At 38.5% G+C, this 12,461-nt stretch overlaps 1 protein-coding gene across 1 annotated transcript in view; it reads right to left on the bottom strand.

Moving 5' to 3' along the window:
• RGS6 (regulator of G protein signaling 6) overlaps positions 1-12,461 on the bottom strand; it is a 253,325-nt gene that overhangs the window by 57,297 nt on the left and 183,567 nt on the right. The window contains exons 6-8 of the mRNA XM_032235282.1: positions 10,767-10,818; positions 6,132-6,196; positions 358-434 (exon numbers count right to left, since the gene is read on the bottom strand). Of these exons, the coding sequence (XP_032091173.1) occupies positions 358-434; positions 6,132-6,196; positions 10,767-10,818 (194 nt within the window). The remainder of the gene's footprint in view (positions 1-357; positions 435-6,131; positions 6,197-10,766; positions 10,819-12,461) is intronic.

Below are 12,461 nucleotides of genomic sequence, written 5' to 3'. Positions count from 1 at the left end.
TGCTGAGGACAGCAAGACTCAAATTAAATTTAATTCTTTTTTAATGTTTATGTTAATAAAATGATCTGTAGTAACATCACTTACTTGTGATTAGTGCGCTGCATGGCTGAATCAGTGGATTAAGCCACTAAAGTTTAGTGAACTAGAGAGAAGATTCCAGTTTTAATTGGCAAAATGATATTCAAAGCCCAAATGCATATTTTTTGGGCAGAGAATGCGTTGATATAATGTCCTACATGCCTTTCAGTATTTCAATAGAATTTCCCTTTTTTGGGGGGGAGGGGGGATAATCATTACCATGTATTCAGTATCACCACAATTTTCAATCATTTGACTTGTTTTACTACAAATACCTACTTGACTTGTGCTTCAGCTTGCATAAAGATGAATTCCCACTTTCTGGCAAAAGCTCTCTGAAGTCTTGCTAAATTCTCCTAAGAGGGCAGGAAAATAACAACAACAACAAAACAAGGACAACAGCACAAGAGTAAGGAGAGCATACAATCAAAAGATTCACCATTAGGAAATCTGGTTATTATCTAGACCATACTAACCTGAAAATTAAAGTAATGAGGGAAATGCCAAGAAGAGAATTTGCACTGAATGCAAGAGAATAAATGAATGGGATGTGTGTGTGTGTGTGTGTGTGTGTGTGTGTGTGTACACACACACACACATTGTGTTAGTACATTTCTATGTATGTATGTATGTATGTATGTATGTATGTATGTACATACATTACTTTATTTTTTGAACCTTGAACTAGTTTTATTCTTCTAGCCCCCCACCCCCAGAGATAACTCCTATGATACTTAGGGTGATCCCCATGCATTATTATATATAATGAAAACGGAATCTCATACTTCTATTGTCTCATTGTTTTTCATGGTCCGGAGGCTTCAGGGAAGCTCCTGAAGCTTCCGGAGGGCCTCGGTGGGGCGGGGAATAGGGAGGCTGTTTTCACCCTCTCCAGGGACACGCTGATCATGGGCGCATGCATGCTGGGGTCATGCACATAGCATTATGGGTGTGGCACGCCCACACATGACCCCCCTGCGTTCCCCCCTGCTTTTGGCACAGAGCCACAAAAGATTCGCCATCACTGATCTAAGCCATGGCAATACGGATAAACCACCATCATTTAACAGAAATCTCTTATCTAATGTGATATGTTGACTGGGGTGAGTCAGAATAATTGATTCAGGCATCACAGTGGGATAGCGAAATATTGAATTTTGCTTTCAAGATACAAATCCATTATGTGTAAAGTGTGTAAACTGAATGCTTTGAATTGTTGGCAGGAAGATTTTAGGCTAGTACAATTACCCACAAGAATCCAGATGATCAACAACCTGAAGCAAGGACTGTAAGTATTGAAATGTGAAATCACTCTCTACTGCCGTGATGGTGAACCTATAGCACATGTGCCAGAAGTGGCATACAGAGCCATCTCTCCATGCATGCAAGCCATCACCTATTGCTCTTCCGGGTTCCTGCGCACCAGCCAGCTGGTTCTTCAAGTGCGGGGGAGTGTTGGAAACCAGAAGAGCAGCCGCCTAGTGTGCATGCACACGCTGGAAAGATGATCTTCCGGTTTTTGGATCATGCATGTGTAGAGGCCACCTGGTTTTCTGGTTTCTGGTGCACATGCACTTGCGAAGACCAACTGGCTGGTGTGAATGTGTGTGCCGGAAACTGGAAGATCATCTTCCCGGCACGCACATGTGCACCGGGCAGCTGCTCTCCCCGTTTCTGGTATGTGTGTGCACATGCACACATGCTCCCTTTTCAGCACTCGGTGCTGAAAGGTTTCGCCAACACTGCTCTACTGCATAATGCTTTTGCAATGACTCACACAGAGATACAATGAATTTATGTACAAATGATAAGTAAAAGTGTGAGAGAGGAAGGGTGTGGCACAGAAAAGAAGCAAAACCAGTTGCATTACAGCAATAAGAATGATTGTTTTTAAAAGTAACATTTTGTGTTCTGAAAACAAAACATAGTGAAACGGATACAGCATTCTTCTCTGCCCTTACACAGATCAGTACAGCTATGGTTCTTCATTAGGTGAGCAATGCGTTTGGGGTGGAGGTGGGGAAAAGATCTAATTCGCTGGTGTTAATTAATGAATCCGACTCTTAATACTTGCAAGAGAATTGAATTTAGTGCTATGCCCCCTTTGTGGATATACCATAATGTGGCTGTAGATGCTGAATAAGGCTTTTGTCGATTTGTCGAAAACGTTCATGAATTATATAATTATAAATGAATTATATAATTCACTAGCTGATGGTGTGGAAATAACGATGGTAGACAAGTGCAAGAATAAAAACACTCAGAAAATTACAATGTGGTGTGCAAAACTGTCCATATACAATGGTTGGCTGATTTCAAAACAACTGGCAATTCTGCCCAGGTTGTGGGAAAGAATGTAAATTTAAACCTCTATACATGTCAAGCTGTGCAAGCATCAGCCACCACTGCATTTAACAAGCACTAAGTGAGTTAAAAAGCTACAGATCTTTCAGCAGCCGAGGAGTTATTTTCTGTTGTTATAAATTTCCAGAATCCAGATGAAGATAAGCTGTCACAACCCCAAGAGGAGAAAACAGGTAAAGAATATTAATGTTTAGTGTGGTCTTCCTTTATTTTTAGGCTCTTAAATTGTAGGCATAGGAAAACAAAAGATCTTGAAAATTTTGATTCTAAATGTTGAAATACTGCTTAGAAGACCCCAGATAATTTGGAAATGATGAAAAGAGACTACACTGAGATCTTTGGGCCAATTGTTGGAAAGCCTATGACTAATACACATGGCATGAGGATTGCCTGACCACTATAATTATTTTGTTATCAAAATTGCTCAGATTCATTTGAAAATTCCACATTGGTGTCTGATGTAGTGATTCCAATGTCTGGCAATGTTATCTGAGGCTCCATTTGGTCTTTTGACCCTGATGAAATGGGTAGGCTACTCTCAGTGGTGGGATTCAGCCAGTTCACACCTACTTGGGAGAATTGGTTGTTAACTTTCTGAGCAGTTCGGAGAACCTGTTGTTGGAAGAAATTTCCTTTTGTTTCTTTCCACTTTACAGGGCTAATCCTGTAAGGAAGGCAGGAAGGAAACATTCTGGTGTTATTTCTAGCCTAACCTTTATTGCCCTGCTTACAGAAACTGCCTTTCTGGTTAATTCTGATTACATTGTAACAGCAAAGGCCAAGCGCCCATCGACCTGAGTGACGTTGAGTTGGCCCACATGGTCACATGACCACCAAGCCATGCCTATCCAGCTGTTCATTAGGGCAGAGAACTGGTTGTTAAATTATTTGAATCCCACCCCTGGCTACTCTCTGGCATGACCCTTGCCATCTATGGATTATAACCAGACCAGAGGTAGGTTGCTCCCAGTTCAGCCCAGATCATCACATGCAGAAGTGTCACACGCATGCACAAGCATGCCCAAATTGGTAGAAAAAAAATTGGCAACCCACCACTGATTAGAACCACACTTCTTCTGATTGGGACTGGAGGGTGCATGTCAGGCTGAATTCATGAAGCTGAGAATGCCTTGCTTCAGAAAAAGTTAGTATCTGTAGTTTTGAAGGATCTGTAATATAGCCCCTCCTTAAAAGCTACTCCGTGGAATCAATTGTTTTTGACAACAATTAACTCACTATCCAACCTCCCCATTTTAAAAAGTCAACTGAAAGTTTTCAAGTTTGGTTGGAATGTAGCTTTAGAGTCCCCTAGAAGAAACAGATTGACGTGTCTCTTTCAGCCAGGGTTTAGGGCTGGACATGGGATTTAAGGTAGCATTGGTTGATTACTTTTGTTAGGATATGGTTGGCATAAGATACCCCTCTTGATCCTTTTGTCTGGCTGTCATAGCAATAGCATAGCAATAGCATTTAGACTTATACACTGCTTCACAGTGCTTTATAACTTTCTCTAAGGGGTTTTACAGAGTCAGCATATTACCCCCAACAATTTGGGTGCTCATTTTACACACCTCGGAAGGATGGAAGGCTGAGTCAACCTTGAGCCTGGTGAGATTTGAACTGCCAAATTGCAGGCAGCTGGCAGTTAGTAGAAGTAGCCTGCAGTACTGCATTCTAACCACTGTGCCACCATAGCTTATACCTTCAACCATAGTATTCTTCTGTGAGGAGTGGGATCTGGAGCCCACTTACTGGTTGGTGCACATCAGCATAAGCATTTTTACAAGGTTTAACTTCTAGTAGGTTTTTAGGTGCAATTTGAAGAGCAGGTTTCAACCTATAAAGTTTATTGCTGGCAAACAGAGGTAGATGTAGGACTGACTTCACTAACCAGAATATAGCAAACTCATCCATAAAGGTTATCCCAAGATAAACTGTGAGCGGTGGAGTTGAGCCAGGAGCATTTCTTGATAATGACTTTTGTACTTTGGAAAAAATCTTCCTTTGAGACATTCTTCTGGAAATTAGTTAAAATAGAGCTTTTCTGTAGGGTGTTTGAGGATTAATGGATATTGCCATCTGTGTTATTGGTTGTTCTCCATTTTAATCTGTTTATGTTTAGAAGGCTGTTCAGATTGGTTTAGGTTTAGATTGCTTGGAAGCAAACAAGTATTGAGGTCAGGGATTGGATTGGAGGAGTGATAGTGTTGACTCAAAACAGAGCTCCTAACATCACTCCCAGCTTAGAGACACTCAATTTGATTCAGCAGTCACTATTTGGGAATAGAGCAAGACTATCTGAGCCTTCCCCAAACTGGTGTTCTACAACAACCATCCTTCTCATCTAGAGAGATTTATGGCCTAACTCATCTGGAAAGCACCAACTTGAACCACAACCTTTTGGCATGACAAACCACATAATAGTTGCAGTCACCAAGAATGGTGCTGTCTCCAACCTTTACAGTCACTGCACTGTAGAAATAATACACCCTATGCTGCAGATATATAGAAATATTTGAAGTATGAACGACTACCTTAAAAGAAGTGTCAGTGAAATTAATAACCATGTTTTGAATCTACCTAATAACTTTTATGTGCTGAGTAGGCTTATAGATTACAATGGTGTATAGATTTATATATAATATAATTAATCTAATAATGACTGGCTTTGGCTAAGGCCAGGTAGGTCTTAGTGATCTAGTGCACCAAAACAAAGGGACCACTAAGACTTCTCCTCTTTTCAAATATTTCCAAAATTTTGCCTTGGTAGGAGGTGATGTCAACAGTCAATGTGATCTACAGTCATCTTATACACTTGAATCAATGCTGAATAGTATAATTATGCTCCATGAAAACTATATTACATCATACATATACATTTTCATGTAATGCAAAATGGGCAGAATGGACTCTAAGAGTTCCTAGCATTTTAGCAAGCAGCAACTGAATAGTTTATTTTTTTATTTTAAGTAGCATTAAAAATATAGCGTTATATTCTAATGCTTTAGTCCTTTGAAGCAGTATTACAGAACTACTCATTCCAATAAAGAAAACTTAAATTCATTTAGTACACATTATTTTCCCCAGATCTTGTGGAAATCAGTGAAAGAACCGGAGTTATCTATGTGGAAACATCCTGAGTACCTTAAAAAGCTGTTCATTGAGACTAGCTTATAGGGAAATAACAGTGTTCCCCCCCCCCCCCTTGAATGGTCCCATTTGTAAAGAGGAATGAATGATGGAAATTAAGGAAGGTCAAATTCCACACAAAAAAATTGACTCTTAAAAAAATATTTAGGGTTGTAAAAAGCCATGGCACTTGCTTATAGCAAAGTACTCAAGTTTAAGTCTACATTCAACCACAGAATTGACTGGTTTTTCCCCCCACTTCCCCGCCCCTCCCCATCTTCTACAAGGATTGTTGTGGAGGAATAAAATTAGGGGTAGACTTCCATGTAAACTTCCTTAAGATCCTGGCTTAATATAAATAAAACATATGCCTCCCCCTTTCGAATCTAAGTCAAAAGGAAAACATGTTTCTCTCTGATATCACCCCTACATCTGTATAATTTCTGGATAAATATAATCTAATAGCAGTCTTTTTAGACAATGATGCTGCCCATGTAACATTAGATGACATTCAGTTTTGAGAATATCACACTTTGGAACTATAAAATCAATATACCCACTGCTTCATAATCTGCCAGTTCCAGTCTAGCTTTATTCTGCATGGTCCTCTTGCAAAGATAGATGGCTATAGAGAAAAACAAACAAGAGCAAAATATACCATTAAAGATATGTGAAAGAGGAGAAGGGGGAAGAAGAGGAAGAGGAGGAGGGAGAGAGAAGAAGGGAAAAGGAAGAGACTGATGGAATCAGACTCTTTCTGAAAGAACTGTTTCTACTAAGACAATGGTGTTCTCATACATGAAGAGGCAACATTGAGAAAACTGCACATTTCTCTAACTGAAGAGGCTTCTTTAGGTTTCAATCAATTTGATACATGGCAGTTAACTAAGGAATGGAAATTCTAGTTCCAATTATCTAAATTATATGATTGTAAAGCACAATATCAGATAACTGCATCATTTAGCGACAGCAATCCCAATTGCTGTCATTAAGTGAGAACGACAGTTTATTAAGTTCACAACTTCCTGCTGTCTTCCAACAAGCAAAATCAATGGGGAAGACAGAAGGAAATTGCAAGTCCCAGACATACAGCCAGCCGTGGTTCCATAAATGACCATGTGTGAATTGCCTTTCAGACCAGGGAAGGGTATAGAATTAGCATACAAGATGAAGTTGTGCAAAAGCTTTGTTCCCCCCATAGTTGTTCATTTTTTAGTGATCGCATAGATTAGTGTTTCTCAACCTTGGAAACTTTTAAGATGTATGGACCATCTCTCAGAATTCCCCAGCCAAAATGGCGGGGCATAGACATAGACAGACTTTCTCCAGGATAATTTCTCTTCAACCAGGTCTTTCAAACCTTCCAACAGTGATAAAATATACTCCTCACTGCTGTAATCAGGTCCATCCATCTCTCTCTGTCTCTCTCTCTCTCTGTCTCTCTCTCTGTCTCTGTCTCTGTCTCCGTCACTGTCTCTGTCTCTCTCCCTCCCTCCCTCTGTGTGTGTGTGTGAGTGTGGAAAATTACTGTGGGTGTAATTTTGAGCCTGGTCATTTGTTCTATGACAAATAGAACCAAATGCAAAATGTGTTCAAATCTGGATCATATGTCTATGATAATTTTGAATGGTAGCCACACAACTGGTTGTAAGTTGAGGAAGGCCTGTAGAAGAAACACTTCCCAAACCTCTTATATTATGAATACAGGTACATTTGATTTCCTTTGCCAAGACCAGGCTGACTGAAAAAGAAATGATTTTATCATTTCTGTGTGAGGGGAGAGCTGTAGAAGAGACACTAATAATGCACAAAGACAGCTAAAGATAACTGTGCTGACACATTCCCTTTATGCTTTACTACTGTCGTTCAGCATTTAATACAAAATCTGTGGTTTATTAGCTCATAAACCAAGATTATTTTTTTTCTCAGTGTCAGAGTTCAGCCTCTATTAAAAAAAAAAAATTCATATCCCCTGTTCTACCTGTTCACCTTCTCCCTCCTTCTGTCTCAGGGAAGCATCATTTTTATTTACTACTATTATAAAGATTACTAGTTTGGGTCACATAATAGTTTATTGATCAGCCACATATATATTACCATATATTTTAAAACAAGCTAAATTCATCCATGGAACTAAACCGAACTTTTCCTTAGAAATAAGATTAATGTTGTTATACAGCAATAATCTTGGACAGTGCTTCCTCTATTGAATAATGTAGTCCTTGTCTATAACGAGGGACAGCATTCAGGCCAACTGTCTTACATGAAACATCACATGTGCATAACTGTCCTAGGCAGTGCTGCACTACTTGAATAATTGTAATGGAGCAGCAACAAATGATTAAGCTCTTTACTTAAGTTCTTTCCATGCAGTAAAAAAAATCAGGGGTGGAAAACCTGGCCCTTAGACCAGGTATGAGTAAACTGTTGTTGGCCAGGAGTAGCAATTATGATTTTTTTTAGAAGATATGCACCCCAATAAAATGATGATGATCCAAAAAGGACTCCAAGGAACACAAATGAATTAATTTAATGACCACATGCAACCCTGCAGGTCTCCACTCACTCTGTTTCATATGCCCACTCTAACTGAAATGTTCAGCATGCTTCTCTACATAGGTAGTCCTTGTTTAGCGACCACATTTGAGACCGGCAATTAAGTTGTTAAGTGGAGTGGTCACTATGTGACTGTTCTTACTTCAGTTTTCCTTTGCTTTACAAACCTGTGAAGGTTGTAGTTGTGAGGACTGATCACAAAGTTACATTTTCATCACCACTGCAACTGCAAACAAGTCACTAAACAAGGCAGACTAAGTAAGAATTATCCATAATGTGATCCATGTGAATAAAGATACTTCAGGTTCCACAACAGCATTATATATATATATATATATATATATATATATATATATATATATATATATATATATATATATATATATATATATATATATATATATATATATATATATATATATATATGTTATATGCTTATAAGGTTCTGTCCTGAGCTCTGATAAATGCATGGAGAGAGAAATAAGAGACAATACTTATGAAACCTTTCGCCATACTGTCCAAGCAGAAACATTGTATAAAAAGACAATGCAACTCAAATACTTTAAATGAAATAATATACTACTAGCTGAAAACAGAAGGTATGATACTAAATCTTATTTAATATATTTGTGAAGGTCTGGGTTAAATGGTGGGTTTTCCATGCAAGCTATTTTGAAAGCTGTTCGTGGTTTTCAGAAAGGGCAGCTTTTCAGAATGAAGGTGCCACCATTAAGAAGGCCTCTTAGCAAATATCGACAAAATGGTATTCTGGGTTTTTTAATTTGCACAAAGAAGAAATTCCTCAGGCAATTTTGCCAACAAATGATTCTAGATAGCGCACAGAGAGTTTAACCCCCACCTCAACCCCAGAATACAATTTATAAAACTAAACATCCTGAGGCAATAATTAGCCCGGTTTAGCTAATGAGCATCTGTCAGGTATTCTGGCCTCCATTTATTTACAGCATTATATCAAGAGTCAAATGAGCAAGTTCAGTAGCTAATTGGCAATCAATACTGTTGTTTCCACAATAATATAAGATGCACCTTGGCTGCAAAAGAGGTGCTTTGGGCAGGATGGTAGTAAAGAAAATCTCTGAATGCAGGGAGGATTTCTTCAGAGATGGGCAGACCACTTCCTTAAAATCCAAAGATACTATTCCATCAAGGAAAAAATATGTTTACTGATCTTTGGAAATCTCCAAATCATTCCCACTTTGCTTGCTTGAGTAAGCCAAGGGGATAGAAGACCAGAGAGCACATATAGACTAAACAGTGATAAATGTCTTGTTCTTTTTCTTAGGTCTCATAAATTGAAAGTCCTTTTATACAATTAGGTTGTGGTGCAGTTTGTATCTTTGAATCTTAATATAGCTCTCAAGTCTTAGCTATGTTGACTGCCTTGGGTTCCCAGGTGACAGGGGATTACTCAGATGGTGCCATGGTTGAGGTGGCTATTTTTATCCTCCCCCCTCCTGTGGATTGTATTTTCACTTACTAATAAAGCTTTTATATTGTACATTTTTTGCTTTGATTTATTGTTTTTATGTATTGATTCTCATTCACTGTCCAGAGTCACTTTTGGTGAGATGTGTGGTTATATGAATTTGATTTGGTTATATGAATTTGATTGATAAATATTTTATCAAAAGCATCATTCATATCAGCATCAAGTTGTCATTTTTTTCCTTGAAGGACTTTGCAAATCTGCAGGTTACTTTTCTATCTACGAAGTCTTAGGGTGAATTGAGCCATCATTTGCATTAAGATCCACAGGTAAGGATGCTTGCCTCAAGGCAACCAGGAATTTGAAATGGGAACATGAAAACTGAGAGGGTCATTGCTTGCAGCCATCTAGATTTTATCCCCGTCTTCTCTCTGTCTCCTCTGTGTCTCCAATTTATGGACATCCCTCACTTTCTACCGATATTTTAAGACTGTGAGGGGCAGTGGAATATAACTAAAATTCCACAGGGAGCTGTGAAAATCACTAATCCAGCTCAAAAACCAAAATGATGGAAAATGTTTCAATGTTTTAAAGACAGAAGTCCATCTCACACCTTAGTTCACTGTTCTTTAATTCAGCTCTCACCAGTCATGGCCAACTTAAGCTCATAGTCACACTTCATGATTTTCAGTCTTCATCCATTCTTCTAGAAGCCAAATCCCTGGTCTTTACAATTCCCCCAAAAGAGTGAAAACCCCTTAAGAGTAGCCCTCTCAGCCATCAGCCAGTGAGTGGCAAATACTCCCAGAGCACAGCTATCAGACAACTCAAGTCCAGCATATAACAAGGCCTTCTCTTCTTCAAGTCAAGCAGGCTGTCATTTAAAAAATGGAAGGACAGAGAGTGGATTGCAGCTTCAAAGAAAATAATGTTATATGTTCTGCTAGGGTATTTTGCTTGCGTTATTCCTGCTCACCATCTGTGCAAATGCTGGCAACTATCGACTTTCACATCCTGAAACCAAATATAGTAGCATTGACCAATATGTAGTTGGCATTATAACTCCTTGGATTACAGTCAGCATAATATTCTAAAATTATATTATTCTATCATTTCTTTCAGAGGAAAATGATTATTGGAGACAAGGGTTTTATACAAGTGGCATTTCAAAAGATGCACTAAAAAGTCTCACCATAGTCCGTGTTTTCTGGTTCCCAACAATTTGAAGGCCAGAAGTATGGAGCCTGAAAAACAGAAAATAAAACTTTATTATAAAGATGTAGGTATTGAAGTGTATATTCTCCTTCAGATATTTGGGCAGTGAAATAAACAAATTCTTCTTAATTATTTTAATGCATATGTTTTAAAATAAAGAAACTCAAAATAATTTTGTATAAGTGTGATTGCCCATACACATGCAATACCAGAGAACATGGGAATTATATCAAAACATCCTCCTTGTTAGGATCAGTATGATTGCAGCCCTATGCATATAATTCCAATTACAAATCACAACACATTTTAACAGATTTGCTGCCAGCTGAAATGCAGATTAGAAAAAGGCAATTGAAAAGAAATGCTACCATTTGAGCTTTTATGATGAATTAAGAAGCCCATCAGGAAAGACGTAATAAGCCTTTGTTTGATTACGTTTCATATCTCCTGATTTCCTATGTGATAGATAGTAAGAGCCAAGGTGGCGCAATGGTTAAATGCAGCACTGCAGGCTACTGCTAGATCAGCAGTTCAGCGGTTCAAATCTCACCGGCTCAGGGTTGACTCAGCCTTCCATCCTTCCGAGGTGGGTAAAATGAGGACCCAGATTGTTGGGGGCAATATGCTGACTCTCTGTAAACCGCTTAGAGAGGGCTGAAAGCCCTATGAAGCGGTATATAAGTCTACTGCTATTGCTATTGCTATTGTGATAGTGTTTTCACAAGCAACAACAACACTTTAAAAAAGGTTTAATTACTTCATTCTTTTCGTAGAGCAAGAAGGGCAAATAAATTCAGTTCTTGGGGCCTCTAGGATGGCCCATGTTACACCACTGTTCCACGAACTGCATTGGTTCCCGATTTGCTTCCAGGTGCAATTCAAGGTATTGGCTATATCACCTTTAAATCCCTTCAAGGCATGGATTATCTGAAGATCTGTCTTACCCTAATGGGATTGACCTGCCCACCCATGGTAGCAGAAGGCACATCCTGCAGACCCTGTCAGTCAAGGAATTTTGGCTGCTGCAGTCCAGGAGAAGAGTCTTCTCTGCCATAACTCCTGCTCTTTGGCACACACGCCCCCCCAAGTGATATTGTACCCTATTGATCTTCCATAATTGCCTGAAGACCTGGATCTGCCAGTTGGGGTACACCATTCTGGAGGTGGCTATTTGATTATGAAAAGCTTCCCCCTCTCCCTATGCACTTCATCCTCTCTTTCTCCCCACCTTTTAACTGTTTTTATTTTATTGTTGTTATTGTTTTATCATTTTAATGTCTACTGGTTTTAATGTTTGTAAGTCACCCAGTGTCGCCTCTGGATGAGATGGACAGCACATAAATTTAATAAAATAAAAATAAATAATAAAATAAAGTAAAATAAATCAAATCAACATGGTTTCTCTGAAAAAGATCCTAAAATTGAATTTCCCAGTCTTTTCCTTCCTTTATACTAATAAAGAGAAATATTAATGAAAACAATCATTTCATTAATAATCATCAAAATGACCTTTTCATCCATTGTACCTGCTATGTAGAATACCTGATCTAGAGAAAATGTATATAAGATCATATTACTTTCCATCTTATAGTTGTTGTTTTTTTTAAAAACTGCCATGGTTCTTCTGAAAAAATATTCTGGATATATAAGAATGCTGAAATATTAATATTTC

The sequence above is a fragment of the Thamnophis elegans genome, chromosome 1 (assembly GCF_009769535.1).
Source record: "Thamnophis elegans isolate rThaEle1 chromosome 1, rThaEle1.pri, whole genome shotgun sequence".
NCBI lineage: Eukaryota > Metazoa > Chordata > Lepidosauria > Squamata > Colubridae > Thamnophis > Thamnophis elegans.
Note: the sequence above shows the minus strand (reverse complement) of the source record. Positions and strands in the feature narration are given on the sequence as shown.